The sequence below is a fragment of the Mesoplodon bidens genome, assembly GCF_964165515.1.
Source record: "Mesoplodon bidens genome assembly, chromosome: 3".
Lineage (NCBI taxonomy): Eukaryota > Metazoa > Chordata > Mammalia > Artiodactyla > Ziphiidae > Mesoplodon > Mesoplodon bidens.
This window is the reverse complement of record NC_138178.1, coordinates 66903753-66919986: the sequence shown is the minus strand read 5'-3', so window position 1 is coordinate 66919986 and position 16234 is coordinate 66903753. Positions and strand designations below refer to the sequence as shown.

Genomic DNA, 16234 nt, shown 5'->3' with positions numbered 1-16234 from the left:
ACTGAGCTGCAGCCCAGCTGGTGACAAATGAGCCAGTCAGGGCTGAAGCTTATCACCACCACCAGCATAACCTGGAGAGAATCAATATCTGCCCCACCCTACCCCAAATCACCATTTTAAATGCTTTAGTCCCACATTCCGGAAAGCCAGACAGACATTCCAATCATGCTGGAAGGAGCAAAGACAAGGCAAAGCTTCACAGCTCAGCAGACAGTAAGAGCCGATGCCAGGCAGGCATCCAACAGGTCAGTGTCAGCATCTACTGTCTGAAGTCTCAATGGGACCATATCCTGAGTCTCCCATGACACCATTCTCTCCAACTCCTACTCATCCTTCAAAACCCAAATAAGGTTTTCCTGACCTGCATGCTCTTTCCATCCTCGGAATGGGGAACTCATAACACCATGTAGCCCAGGACAGCTTCCCACAGCAGGTGTGTTCTTTCAAGACAAAGGCAAAACCTGCTGGCCTCAATATGGCCCAAGATGCACAGCACAGTGACTGGAATGCAGTTAAGCATTCATATATCTGACTCATTCTTTCCTATGTTCAGCTACTGCTGCTGCCTCAAAACTGCTAAAATTGTAGTTCAAATACGGCACCAAATCCCAACATGAGAGACCATGCCAAACATCTTGGAAAGCCATTCTGGTTGTCCCCTACACAGCTGCATGAATGCCCTGGGGAGCTGGGGGCAGACAAGGACTGGGTGGGCACAGTCCTGATATGACAGACGTCTGCTGCATTTAGGCACCATGACGTGGGGTGCCAGTTCAAAGAATGGAAACCAGGCCGTGCCTCATCCAGCTTGAGGTGGAATTCAGTCCCTGAAAGCTGGCTGAGAAGAACCATGCGATACTCCAGCTGTTCCCACAAGCCTTTGCACCCAGACCTCTAGTAGCCCAAAACAAGTCCACTCTTGGGGAAATGGGCCCCAGACACCTGTCCCTCCTCTTGGGTCCCAGGGACTTCCCTCTCTCCAACACCAGCTCTTTCCTTGGTGCTCAGAAAAGTCCCACAGTAAAGTTAATTCATCTCAACACACATTTATTAAGGGCCCACTCTTGCAGGCAAGTGCATTACTGGGGATGGGGGCTGGAGCCACAATCTTGCAGCACACACAGGGAGTCAGGCCTCATCTCCTAACTACATTCTCACTATACCACCAACTGACCCAAGCACTCTTATTCCCTGGGTCTCCAGCCCTTTGGTAAAGAATCTCCATCTAAAAAGACTCAGCACATTTTAGAAGCTATAATAATGCTCATTTCCTTTAACCAAAAACTCCATTCCTGGGAATCTATCTAAAGTAATCCAAAAGAAGAAAAAGGAGGAACACCATATACATAGAAATGTTTGTTCATTCACTTGGCAAATATTTATTAAGAGCCTGACTTAGGCCAATGCAGCAGTCAACACTAGGGGTACAGAACTGGGTGAGACCTGGTCAATTTTCAGCTCTCAGACCCTCCCAGTGAGCAAACGTTTCCTTTATACCAGCAACAGACAGTTAGAAACATGTTCACAATTACAAATAAAACACAAAATGCATAGTTATACATTTAAGAAATCTGTATGCATTATAGAAACAAAAAAATCCAGCCAAAATTCTAAAAAGTTCTTCAAAGCATGGCAAAGAAATTATAAAATTCATCTGAAGTTTAACCTTTGAGAATTCTGAAAAAGTAAATGAGGCATGAGGCTTTGCCCTACCAAATAAGTAAGCATATTATGAAGCCACAATAATTAAACCAGCACTCTACTACCAGAGGATCAAAATACAGGGCTAAACGGGCTTCCCTGGTGGCGCAGTGGTTGAGGGTCCGCCTGCCGATGCAGGGGACACGGGTTCGTGCCCCGGTCCAGGAAGAGCCCACATGCCGCGGAGCGGCTGGGCCCGTGAGCCATGGCCGCTGAACCTGCGCGTCCGGAGCCTGTGCTCCGCAACGGGAGAGGCCGCAACAGTGAGAGGCCCGCGTACCGCCAAAAAAAAAAAAAAAAAAAATACAGGGCTAAATAGATACAAAATACTTATGTGGCATTTCAAATCAAATCAGTGGGAAAATCATTAATTATTAAACAATGACATTAGGACAACTGGCTAAAAATTTGGAAAGAAATAAAAGTATTATGAATTACGACCTAGGTGTGAAATCTAGGTCACAATATAAAAGAAAATAAATTCAAAATTGATTCAAGATTTGAATGTAAGATAAAAACCATTTAAATTAGTAGAAGATGCCTATGTAAATTAAAATTAAGTTTCTGTCTCTGCATCTTGTAACAACAGTTGCGTAGATTTCTGCCAAATTTTAAACGTACACAGGGGATGATCTGACTTTACATCCAACCATCAGCATAGCAGCACTTCACACGGAAGGTCTGTGCAGAGATCTCCTGAACAGTTCACGCTGAAGTGCAATCAACGGCCACGACGAATGCCCTGTGACAACAAATGCCCTGTGCGTCCTGACACTGTGGACAAGGAAAACCAACGCTCTTTCAGGACTGAGCTCCAGATTGAAGGCTCGAAGGGCAGATCTTCAGACTGTAATCCACAGAGCTGCTTCTCGCACGGGCAACCCTAGGGGGCTGACTCCACGCTGAGGAGGGGCAGGGAGGCATTGATTTTTCACTGCGTTGATTATTTACCCCAGCAACACGGAAAAAAGTCTCTGCTGTAACACTTCTATTCTCTTGGAATGTAAAAGCCTGTCTAAACCCAAAAAGAAAGACAGCAGAGAAAAATATCTGGATGTGTGTCCAAAACCACCATACAAAATTAAAAGACAAACTGAGAAAAAGACCAAACAAATTCTAAGTCACTAAACATAGTGTGGAGTTCCATAGCTTTGCAGAGGCACCTCACTCTGCCAGCACTTAGGGAGCTCCTGTTTGCCTGGGAGCTCCTATTCAGCTTTAAAAAAATAAACAAAAACAAAACCCAACAACATATTTTAGACTTCTATTTCAATAATAATAATAACCCATGTTTGCTGTGGAAAATCTGAAAAATGCAGAAAAACAAAGAAGAAAATAAAATGAACATAACCACATCCCCAGTAATAACTTCAATCAGCACTTTGGAGTACATCCTTTCAGATACTTTTCTATCCATAAATACATGTAGCAATTTTCTTTACAAAAATGGAATAAAATTATATAGACTATTTCATAATGTATACGTGCATATTAGTAATAATATTAAATACCATTATGTAAACAATTACTATGTGCCAAACATTGTGCTAAACACTTTATACACGCTATCATTTAAAGCTCATAACAATCTCACAAGATAGTATCATCCACTTTCCCAAAGTATTACCTACTTGGACTCAGGAGCCTAACTGAGTTCAAATCCCAGCTCTGCCATTTGCTAGCTGTATTAGGCAAGTTACTTAATGTGTCTCGGACTTCTCATTGGCAAAATGTGAATAACAGGAACCTACTTCATGTGACGTGGTTATGAGGATTAAATGAGTTAATGCGTGTTAAGCTCAAAACAGTGCCTGGCACACTCATTAGGCGTCAACCATCCATACTATCATGATCTCACAGCCAGCTGGCACATCAAAATTCAAACCTGGGTCTGTGTTCCTTGCTATTAATGGGAAGACGGAGAAGTGCACGTCCAAGACAAAATCCATCCCCTCAGCATGTCAGCAGGAATCAGAAGTTCCTCTATGGTCTTTCTCAGATACTGAAATGTTGATGACCCCAACCAACAGCCAAGTTCAATTTAAAGTGTGTTGGCTTCATGGGCAAGGACAACTCCCACATCAGAGGCTGGTCTTTTTGACAGTACAGAAGGTCCTCAGGACATCGAAGGGGGCTCAGCACAGCTTCACCGGGCTGGAGAGAGCATGACCATCAATCGGCTATAAGGTGCTCCCACCGGCTGCTCTGAGCCACAATTCTTCTCTAAAGACATTTCTTTAAAAATAGACTGCAGTGAGCAATAATAAGACCACACATAAACAGATGTAGAGAAGAGAGGAACCGTTCTCCAGCATAATAGGACCACCAGGTCTCCAAGTCCAAAGAATCCCTTTATCAGTCTCTCAGATTCCCGCTCCCTGACACTGTCCTGGTTCATCAACCTCAGGCCTTTGCAAGAGCGTCCTAACTGGTCTTGCTGTCCTCTCGCCCCTCCCCAAACCCCCTTCTTACACATAGCCACCTAAGCCATATTTATCCCATGCTTAAAACTCTCTGGTGGCTTCTAAGTGCTGGGCAATTTGGCATGGTCACCTGGCCTACACTGCCCCACACTCCACAGGACCATAGCCTTTTGCTCACACAACAGGCACACAGAAGCCAGCTCAGCTTCAACGACCCCTCCTCCTACTGCACTAATTAAACCCATTTGCAAACGCCTACTCACCCCTCAAGACCCAGTTCAAACACCCCATCTATGAGGCCATCCGACATCCCTTACAGAACCAATCGTGCTATATGGTGAGGAGAGAGCACTTCAGTCACCCACTTAGGGTGTGAACTCTGGGCTCCTCCCCAAAGTGTCGGTGCCTACCATGTTTATAAGCCAGAAGAACAGAATAACCAACGGTCACGGGAGAGCCACGAGAAGAGAATACAGATGGGCTAAGTTTGCACACGTCACAGAAAGCAATTTAAACTGCATGCATAGTTTGACTCAGTCATATCTTAAAAGGATGCAATGCCTGTTCATAATGAAGGAATTTTCATTTCTTAAATCTAAAGAAGGATATCTGGGGGATCCCCTGGCAGTTCAGTGGTTACGACTCGGTGCTTTCACTGCTGTAGCCTGGGTTCAATTCCTGGTCAGGGAAGTAAGACACCACAAGCCCCAAGGCGTGGCCAAACAAAGAAAGAAAGAAGCATATCTGGATTTCCAAGGTAATTCTTCCATAAGCAATAAATAGCACAAGAACATTGTAAACAGCCTGATAATACAAAACAAAACTCAGATGAAAAACAGACTACAGCCCCATATCTGATAAATAACTTTAGGTTCCAAATATTCTTCTGAACATTTCAAAACCATGGGCCTGGAAACAATCTCAAGGGATCTGGCCCAGTACCAATGAAAAAAAAAAAGTAGTTTTTCCTTGGGAAAGTTTTGAAATCTTCTGTTTCAGCCCAGTGACAGATGCTGAGAAGGGAAATAATGCTGGATCTCCTGGCGCCTCGGAAAATGGAGTGCAATTGTACAGACCTCCGTTCCTCTAACACGATAAGTTCTTATTTTTTTGTCTTTTTAAATGGCTATCCTGAAGTCAGCATTTTCATATAACTTATTTGGCAAAATAATTACATGAATTCTAATCTAAATACTTTTCAAAGGCTGAGCAAGAACCTAGACCTCCCCCGCCATCACTTTCCCTGGACATGTGGCAGTGGGGGGCAGCCTCTCCTCGGGAAGGCGCCCCAATTCTCACCCACATTCTGGGAGGCAGCAATCTGAGGAGTTTTGCCATCTCTGATATTCAAGCATCTTCTTTTAAAAAGCAAACACCTTGAGAGACCAGCCACTCCTTAAACCCACCTCTAACAATTTAATGAAGATATACAAACTAGGAGAAGACTACAAACAGAACAAAGACAAGCAAATGCGTGTTCTAGAAAAGAGGACAATAAAGATAACTGGGCTTGCGAGGGGCCTGGCCTAGATGACAGATTTCACCAAGGCAAGGGCAAGGACAAGGCCAGTCTCTGGGCCTGCTCTTCCCTGCAGGAAGTGTGGAAGCCTGTCAAAACGCTTTCTGTTTCAGAGGGAAGGGGAGCACGCGGCCTCCGAGTGACCACAGGGCTACATTCCTATGGCTGCCTATCAGCTCTGCCATTGCACAATAAGAGAGCGCCGGGGTTTTATGAGCTCAGGATAAATAAAAACTCCTGCAGCAACAGCCAGCAGACTGGTGGAGAGCCCCACGTCACCTCTGTCTGTGATGGTTTCCACACACCATGCAACACTACAGTGTTTTGGCTTGATGGTTTTTAACTTAAAAGTAGGACACAGGAATGACTGACTTAATAGGAAGTTTTATGAACTGGGGTTTGGGAGGGGCAGATTCCCAGGCACCGCCCATCAGAGATGAGGAGGAACATGGGAGCCTGGACCAGAAATCTGCCTAAGCTTTCAGTGAATTTACAAGAGTGTTTGGGAAGCATGTTGATTTCTAACAGTCTTTTAAGATAGAGCTGGTACCTCCAGAAAGTACCAGATGGTTCTCCTATATCAATCGGTTATTCACCCCTCTGGGTGAAAAGCTGGGGGCTCTGAAAGTCCTTATCAGCTCTTTGGTGGTGGTAATCATCAAAACTCACTCTCCCAGAATCACCCTAAGGATGGCAAGCGAACACTGTCGCCCTCCAGGAGCTTCCCTCTGAATGGCCCTGGAGGAACACTGGCATGTGGTGCTGTGCCAGTGACTGAGTGATCAGCTCAGGAGACAGAAACTTCAGGGCCATTGGGAGGAGGGAGTCACAGGCCCAAACCATTGCTCTGGAGCACAGAAACTCAGAATGCAAAGAAGGTAGCAGATATAAACCACAGAGTGTCAACCTAAGGATAAATGGCTCACACTTCACTGGTCTCCACCCACGCAGTTTAGTTATTTCTAGTCTGCTTACAAAACCATCCTCAAATAGGGCCAGTCTTTACTTCACAGTCAAAGAGAGCAGTAATTCATGATCTGGCGGAGAGTGATGTTTCTCAAAGAGAGGACCACAAAGGTCTGCAGCAGAAGGGTCGGCACAATGGATAAAGATGCAGATTCCTGAGGTCCAACCTGGCCTACCAACCGAACCAGAATCTCTAGGGGGGAACCCCACAACCTGCATGTTAACAGGATCCCAGGAGGCTCCTTCCCCACACCAATCTGAGAACCACAATTCTCAAGGAGATGCTTCCCTTTAAAGGACAGAAATGAAAGATAGCCTTATCATTATGTTACCTCTGGGATAGTATATGTGAGAGAGCTGTGTAAACTGTGAAGCTTAAAAAACTGGTTCACTTCTTTTTTTTTTTAATTTATTTATTTTATTTATTTATTTTTGGCTGCGTTGGGTCTTCGTTGCTGCGTGCGGGCTTTTCTCTAGTTGTGGCAAGCGGGGGCTATTCTTCGTTGTGGTACACGGGCTTCTCATTGCGGTGGCTTCTCTTGTTGCACAGCACAGGCTCTAGGCACACGGGCTTCAGCAGTTGTGGCTCGCAGGCTCTAGAGCACAGGCTCAGTAGTTGTGGCGCATGGGCTTAGCTGCTCCGCGGCACACGGGATCTTCCAGGACCAGGGCTCAAACCCGTGTCCCCTGCATTGGCAGGCGGATTCTTAACCACTGCGCCACCAGGGAAGCCCCAAAACTGGTTCACTTCTGAAGCTAGAGGGCATGGCTTACAGAGCAGCAAGAGAAATCACACCAAGGGTCAGTTTTCCTCTGCACACCTCCAAAGAGAAGGCTCCTGAACAGGGATGTGCAGGTCTAGTCCCTGCCAGGGAAACATCACTAATGTCTATAATCAATCAACCCCCACTGGAAGCTTATCATCTATACTGTTAATTTCCAATCTTCATGTGACTTGAACATCTTACATCTATGCTGCAGCACCAAAGAGGTAAATGTCCAATTTCAGAATCTGTGTACAACAACTAAAAACAGAATAAGCCTAATTTCCTACTAAGGGAGTAAGACGGCAAATAGCATCAAACTGCTGGGTTTAAAATGGCTAAACATCACTCAGGCGTCTGGGGGAGGTTTTAGTGCCAGAGCTGCTGCTAACTAGCTGTGGGACTCTGTTTCTCACTCTATCACACGAGGGGCAGGGCGGGCTCATCTGAGGGTCTCGTCAGTTCTGACTCAGGGATAATGACCCTTGGAACAAAAACACCAAATGACTTCCTCCACCTCACAGAGCCACTTGATGACAATGCCCTAATGAAACCCCAGAACAGGACAGCTCCGAGAGGCCAGAGGCAACACCTGACTCCCGCTAGATGTCCATCACGGCCCTGCCCCACCAAGACTGTTAGGTGAATGGCTGGCTGGCTGCATCAGATTTCCAAACACAGGCTCCTTCTCTGCAAGCACAGTCTCCCCTGGACATCACAGAGCTGGAAAGGGAAATGAAAACTGGGCTCGCTGCCTAGAAATAATTCCTATAATCCAAGATCAACATCTCTGATAACACTGGCCTGTCCGCCTCCAGTCCACCGCCAGGCCTGCCATCCGACGCCCAGACAAGTTCTCACCTGAGGGCAGACTGCTCAGAGGAAGTCTGCTCTTTACAGGACGGCTGGCCCCGGAAAGGGCCAGAGAGGAGGCCAAAGGATCTTAGCTCCTGAGTGCCCCCTTCTCCCCCAGATTCCAGTTTTCCCACACAATCAGTCAGAAGAAGTTAAGCACTGGCCAAGCATGCAAACTCATGAAAAGATGCTGATTCCCATCAGACTGGGAACACTTCTTGTTGATCCAAAAGGAACTAAACCTTTGAACAGCTATACAATTATACCAAAACCTAACCAACTCCCCAGCCCACTTCTCCAGGGAGCTCTTCTTGGTGATCAATCACACAGATCTCCCCAATTCCACAATGCCCATAGAAATTATCGTACAAACCACAGATTTCTGGCTCTGGGTGATATCCAAATCAGTACTTTACATTCAGGATTCCCTGCCCCCCTCTTTATTTACTATGGAAAGATGCCAAACCTCCCTCAGGATCAAAAAACTTGCAGACATTTGATATTTACTCCCAACTCTGAATACTACAGACAAAAATGGTTTCTCTCCAAAGTTTTTTTCAAAGCTATCAGGTGCTAATCTATTTTTAAAGTCTTGACACTGTAGTTTCTGAAATGAATGGAAAAATTTCACTGCTGTATATGCAGAAAAAGCATAATGCTTACAACATGGTGGATGCTCAAAACTATTTGCTAAAGGAAGAAATGGACACTGCAGATCTCCTTCTGACCGTGCAACAAGAGCATACCACACACCCACCCCAAGATGACATGAGGGTATGAAGTATTCATTCGGCTACATAGTATATACAGAGCATATAATCCGTGCCTGACACTCTGCTCAGCATTAAGGCTGAAGCGGTGAACCAGGGACAAAACTCTGCCCTCAGGGAGTTGGGCTCTAGTAGGACACGGCATCAGATGCTCAAAAACCAGGACAGGACTAGACCCATTTCAGGGAGCACCACCACCCTGAATCTGTCCATTCGGGGTTTCCTGTGCAGCTTGGTGAGCTACTGTTCATTGCGTGATCATGACACCTGCAGCCTCTCCGGGGACCACCTCGGCCTCCCACCCCTGAAGGCCTCACACATCCACGCACCCGGCACATTCACTTCACCAAGAAGAGTATTTAGCAGGACGCTGGTTAGAAGCATCACTACTTCCTAATTCACATTCCACATTGCATTCACTCTGTGAAAGTGAACAAAATCCACTTAGGACTGGGCCTGCCAGGATGTAGCTAAACACCCACTCAAATGTCATTAAGACCCTACTACATAAATCTCTTAAAGAACTGAAAATTCCTAATCAAAACCCCTTCCACTCCACCAACCGGAGAGTCATTTCTACAATAACGGGGTTCTTTTCTTTCTTTGGAAGGAGGGTTATTATCTATATTTTGTTCTGCCCAGGGATGGGAAGGCTGATGATGGATGCAGGCACCTGAACAAGGAGAGCCGTCCACCCCTCAGAAGCCTCAGTGAGATGCGAGAGCTGTGTTCACATCTCAACCCTGAATGCATGTGACCCCTCCCTCCATTTCTCAAGCAACGGTTTCCTCCAAAGGGGAAGGAAACTGGTAACACGCATATGAGCAAAGCAAGTGGGACATGAGAGAAGTCAGGGAAGGTGGCCATGAGGAATGCTTTGGGAAAGGCAGTCCACCGAGAGGGGTGGGGCAGGCTGTAGCCACACAGCCCCCGAGCCAGCAACCCCTGCTCAGAAACAATGGTGCTTAAGAGGCAATGGACCACGAGATCTTCAACTCTGCATTTATCAACTTTAAAACCTGTTTTCCAGTGGGTAACATATTAATATTTCAACTCTTAAAACACAAGACAATCCTCCAACATAATTAGATGAAAATACTGGATATAACCCAATCATCAGTTGGGGAGGAAACATAAAACGCCAATTATTTGTTAAGCCCTGCTGAAAATTCTTTGCTGATTCCTACAACTCGGGCCCCAAGGCCCTCCCCTCCACCCCAGCTGCCATCGGGCATTCCTTGAGTCCCCTACACACCTAAGGGGCTCTGCTCCTGCCATTTCCTCTCCCTAGAACATTCTACTCCCCTCTCCATTTCTCCAGTCAACACCAATGTGCCCTTCAGCCTCAGCTCAAATGTCACTTCCTCAGGAAGTCTTCCCTAGCCCTCCTCCTTCCAAACTAAATTAGGACCCCCTATTATACATGCATCCCATCTCTTTCCTTTTAAACTTCACAGCACTGGTTGGTGTTACTTTTGTTTTTATTAACGTCTGTCTCTGGGCTACACAGAAAGCTCCCCAAGGACAGGAACTGTGTTCACCTTGTTCAGTCTATACACCCAGTGCCTAAGCACACAGAATGGGTAAGTGACAGAATGAATGAGAAGTGTCCAGGCCTTTCTAAAACACCAGAGCCAGTGAACTACAGGCTGAGGGCCAGATCCAGCCTACTGCCTATTTTTACACAGCTACAAGCCAAGAATGGTCTCTATATTTTCAGATGATGGAAAAAAAAAAAACCCAAAAGAACAGTATTTTGTGACGTGTGAAAATTACATGAAATTCAAATTCCAGAATCCATAAACAAAAATTATGGGAACACAGCTACACTCATTCTACAGTTGTTTCTGTGCTATAACAGCAGAGCAGAGTAGTCACAGAGATGGCACTGATGCAAGACCTAAAATATTTACTACATGGCCTTTTACGTAAAACATTCACCCACTGCTACAACAGTGTCCTCAGAGTCAAGACTGTGGGCATGAAATACAAGAGACCTGAAAATTAAGGACCGAGGGTAATCCGTCTTTTGAACCCCTGATGCCTGTCATATTTACTGGGCATTCCTTGAATGGCAGGCACCTCCATGACATGTGGTGAGAATGTCATTTAATACATTTGTGAATTCTGGCTGATCACTTCTAAAGGGTTGGAGCTCACACCAAAATCAGCGCTTACTGGGTGACGACCTTCTACTCATTCGTTCAACAAACGTCTGCCTGGGCACCTACTTTGTGCAGGTGCTGTTCTGGGAGGGCAAGGATGCAAACAGCAGTGCTTGGGGCCTCCTGAGCAGGAAACAGTGTGGAGGCCACACTACCATGAGGCCTGTGTGACAGACAGTGGGAGACAGAAAGCCACTGCGACATCACACCTGTGAGACTATACCTGCCTTTAAGGAACTTACTCATTGGGAAGCCATGAAAAATCCATGGGAAGTCAGGTCTCGATAAAAGATTTAAATAACATTTCAAGACCCCTGAGCGGACACCCCAGGGAAGAATAGCTTAGCAGAACCATTTAGCCAAGAAGGCTGGTTCACCACATCTATTTTGTACTGCACACACTATGATTACCCAAGCTAGCAAATGTTTGTCATTAAGCTGAGAGCAGTTTCAACACCAGAGAATGTGCATCCTTCCCACAAAAGTGCGTTAAGAAGAGGGATGCATGATTGTTCCATTACGTGCGACTCAGAAACCAACACACATGTCCATTTGTGCACCATATGCCTTCAAGAAAAGGGAGGAGAGGGAGCGGAGTGCATCTGCTGACAGTCTGATGATGCTCCTTGCTCCAGGGACTGTGGAGATCTGGCAGAGCAGGGTCATTCAAGCTTTACCCCCAGTCAGTCACATGCTCTCTCTTCCCTAAGTGCCAGCTCACTCCAGAACGGTCTCCTGTGCCTCAGAATCCAGGAAAGCTCAGTGAGAAGCCTCCAGCACCTCTACACACACACACACACAGAGGAAGCATCAGTTTCTGTCTGTTGTAGCAGTTTCCAAATGTCTAGTAACAGGTACCATACATCCTGGTAAAGAATCGGTAGGTAAAATGTTCCTGGTGCTTTCATTCTGCATGAAAAGGACAGAAATCAAATGCAGTAAGGGAAAAACCACTACAGCTTATCTAATCCCAAACCACTGAAATCCAAAGCAAACAAAAAAAAAGGGAGACTTGTCAAAACTGATAATAGAATTAGATACTTGGCATTTTGGACACTCACTGTTCTCAGAGTCTCTACTAGCCAAGAACATCTGAGTCTATCTTCAAGATCTCAGACAAATCACATTCCCTCTCAGGTCTCCATTCCCTCATCTGTAAAATAAGGCCCACATCCCTGAGTTTATGAATAGAAAAGTCTACCAAGAAATTCCAGTATCAGCTTTCATTAAGACTCAAGCGGTAAAACATTTTGGAAAACTTCAACAAAACCACAGCTCCTCCAGAGAAGGCAGAAAGTCACTTTAAAATAAGAACCATATGATAATACAATAAGCAAACTGCTGATTTTTTTTTCTTTTTAACCCGTCAAAAGAAATGGTATCTATAAAATTATATACAACTAGCTGAAGCTTGAGCAGGGTTTAATCCTCACTAACCTACAATCCCCCTTAGAAATCAGGGTCTGCCCTACCGCTGAGCAGCCCTAAAGGGAAGCATTAAAGCTTACGGGAGTCAGTTCTTAGATCTGAAAGGTGAAAAGGAAGATAAATTGCTAATTTCCACTTTTACCACCATAAAATTTTTACTCCCACAATTCAGAAGGAATTACTGTACAATAAAATTCATCCTTCTTCGGGCTTCCCTGGTGGAGCAGTGGTTAAGAATCTGCCTGCCAATGCAGGGGACACGGGTTCGAGCCCTGGTCTGGGAAGATTCCACATGCCACGGAGCAACTAAGCCTGTGTGCCACAACTACTGAGCCTGCGCTCTAGAGGCCGCAAGCCACTACTACTGAGCCCACACACCACAACTACTGAAGCCCGCGCACCTAGAGCCCATGCTCCGCGACAAGAGAAGCCACCACAATGAGAAGCCCACGCACCGCAACAAAGAGTATCCCCCGCTCGCCGCAACTAGAGAAAGCCCCCATGCAACAGTGAAGACACAACGCAGCCAAAAATAAAATAAATAAAATTAATTTTTTAGAAATTAAAAAATTTAAATTAAAATTTAAAAAATCCTTCTTAAAACACACCCCTACTCTGAAACCTTACATTTTGACTGCTCCCTTCCTTTGAAAAGGCTTGCCTGTGTTTCCATTTCCATTGTTTTTATAAAGCAAACACTTTGTCTCGGGCATGCTGTCTTATTCTGTGACTAATTCAACTTTACATACCAAAATATTCCACAGTCAGTAACCTACATGAAAATCAATTTCCTTTTTTTTAAAGAAATATTCTGAACATACAAAAAGATAGATAGAATAATATAACAAACACCACCCAGTACTAGAAATAAAACACTGCAAAGACACTAGAACCCCCCTGAACACCCATTCCCACTCACGTTCCCCTCTCTTCCCAAGTGGGAACCACCATCCTGAATCCAGGGCTCATCACGCCCACACAGCTGTCCCAATCCCCATGCAGCATATGTCTTTGCATGATCTTCTTAGTCTTTACATAAATGGTACCTCTGTATGCAATCAATCTGTAACTTTGTTTTTCTTTCTCAATTTTATGTTTATGAGTCATCCATGTTGACACCTATAGCTCCCATTCCTTTATGTTCACGGCTGCATAATATTCCATTATATGAATGTACTACATAATTGGCCAAAGACACTACTTATTGTTTCATATGGCTGCCATGTAGTGCCTACTCTGTGCCAGCTATTTTCCAGAATTCTCAAAACTAACCAATGAGGAAGGTAAGATTCCCACTAGAGTGAAGAGGAAACTGGGACAGAGAGGTGGTATAGTTTGCTCAACACCTGTGAGTGGCAGATTCAGGCCACAAGTTCAAGTCAATCCAAGTCTAGAGTCACACTCCTGACACTGCATCTTGCAGCCCCACTTAGGTAGATACCTCCATCATTCAAAAGATTTTAATGAAAAACCTGATGGAGGGCTCCAAAGTCATTTGTGAAAATCTGAAACAGGATGCTCTATTTTCTGTTTTAACAAACAATTCCACCAGAAATTCAGCTGTACACAGGGACAGTCCATATATACAGTGAGGACAAGCCTTTCTTTGGCAAAAGTCCCTGTGTACTCGCTCAGATCACTCCCAGGTTTATACAAATGCTTTCTAAGTAAGCCCGAGTTGAACTGCAACTCTGCTTGGCTTCCTTTGCAGAAAAAGGCTGTCTGCACCCACTTAAAGAAGGGATGGAAGAGCCTAAAAGAACACAGTAATCAGACTCTGCCTGAAGCAGCAAGAACTGAGCTGACAAAGCTCTAAAAACGACCTGGGGAGCAGCTCCAACTGTTGCTGGTTTCGGAGATCCTGGGAACAGCCCTGTACTCACAAGGCCAAGGGCGTCAGGCTCAGCCCACTCTGCTCTCCACTTGGCCAGCTTTGCAGAGAGTTTTCATACATCCCAGCCCAGCCCTGCTGCTCTGGAGAAAGCCCAGCTTGTAATACGGAAGAGAAGCAAAAGAGAGAGGAGTGAGGGTGGAGGCTCACAGGAACCAGGCAGGGAAGGAGGCTGGGAGAGAGACCCAACTCCAGGCCAGGGCCCAGACGCCCAGGTGCTGGAAGCAGGAGGGCCCCTAGGAGATGATGGGACCCCCCAAGGACAGGGAAGGTTTCTCAGCACCAGAATCAGGACTTCTGACTCTAGTCCCATGCTTCTACACACTGTGTAGAAAAAAGATTACGGAAGCCTCAAATGGGCAAGGCAGAACTGGTTGAAGCAAATGTTCCCCTCCTCTCCCAGCCAAAATACGGAGCAAGCAAACAGTCTCTGCTACTTACTGTCTGTGTGACCTTAGCTGGAGTGTCTCTGTCCACTCTGGAGGAGACTGCAGTGGATTATCTTTAAGGGCCCTGCCAACTGTGACTCTCTCGGTCTATAGCCCTGAATGCAGTAACACTTAGGAGAGGTTAGAGTATATTTCATGTAATTCCAACACCCCCACGAAGTAGATACTACTGCTATCCTCATTTTACAGAAGAGGCAGCTGAAGAGGGTAATAACTTACCCAAGGGGAGGAAGTCTACAGTAATGAATGCCTGGGAGGGTTACACAGGACATCCACAGGAGAGGGGTGGGGAGGGGAAGGGAGATGGACAGAGAAGGGCCCAAGGCAAGGCACAGAGGGAGATAACGGGTCAAGGGACTGAGTAGCCCCCAGCCACTCTGGCCTAAACCCAGGTAAAGGGCTTGAGATGGGGACGGGGACAGAGTCTGAGGAAGAAGTGGGGAAAGAAAGGCAGAAGGGCTTTAGAGAAAGGAGGGTATGCAAAAAGTTCGATGGTCAGAGAAGCTAGGCTGAGCTGGGCATCGGGGGCAGCCCCAGAGGCTAGGCAGGGGGAGCAGGGGAAGGGCGTGTGGGCGGGTTCCCGGGAGGCAGGTGCGGGGCTGCGGGGCGCGCTGTCCCACCTTGAGCACCGTGACGGATCCCGCGCTGTGCACCTGGAAGTGAGCGGGCGGCTCCGCGCCGGGCTCGGCCGCCTCGTCGGGGCCCGTGTAGCTGAAGCAGGCGTCCGCGATGTCCAGGTGGCCGAGGGGCTGCGCGTCCTGCGGGTTCTTGAAATAGTAGAGGTAGCAGCGGCGCGCGTCGAACACGAACCAGCGGCTGCGGTAGCCGCGCAGCGGGCCCTTGCCCGACAGCTTCTGCAGGTAGCCGCACAGCCGCGCTGGCTCCCGCCCCGGCCCTGCCCCAGGCTCCGCCGCGGCCCCCGGGGCCGCGCCCTCGCCAGTGCTACCCTCCTCCGCCCGGGCCCCGGGCCCCAACATCGCCAGCCCGCGCTCCAACCGCCAGCGCCGCGGCCCCCAGCGCCTCGGCGCCGCCGCTGAGCCCCCTCCCTTCAACCCCGCCGCTCCGCACGGCTGGCGGGCGCGCAAAGCAGCCTGGGACTTGTAGTCCCGCCCCCGCCCGCCCCCGGGAGCGCCGGCCCGCACCCGGGGCGGTCCCGCAGGGGCCCCAGAGGCTGGTCCGGAAGAATCACCCCTGCCCTCTGTTCCTTTGTGTAACCTGGGGCTCAAAACCTCGTGCTGCCGGGCTGAAACATTGTTCTATTTCTTTATGGGAGTGTGGGTTACTTTGAACACGCATTTCTCAA

The 16234-nt window shown here is 47.0% G+C and overlaps 1 protein-coding gene across 3 annotated transcripts in view; it reads right to left on the bottom strand.

Annotated features, from left to right (window-relative positions):
- The window catches only part of TBC1D2B (TBC1 domain family member 2B), an 87680-nt gene extending 71674 nt beyond the window's left edge, over positions 1–16006 (bottom strand). For 2 of the 3 annotated variants that reach the window (XM_081230158.1, XM_081230159.1), the window contains exon 1: positions 15552–16006. In XM_081230158.1, coding sequence (XP_081086284.1) covers positions 15552–15908 — 357 coding nt within the window. In that variant the 5' untranslated portion in view covers positions 15909–16006. The remainder of the gene's footprint in view (positions 1–15551) is intronic. The other variant, XM_081230160.1, reaches the window with a different exon arrangement.
- Between the last annotated feature and the right edge of the window lie 228 nt (positions 16007–16234).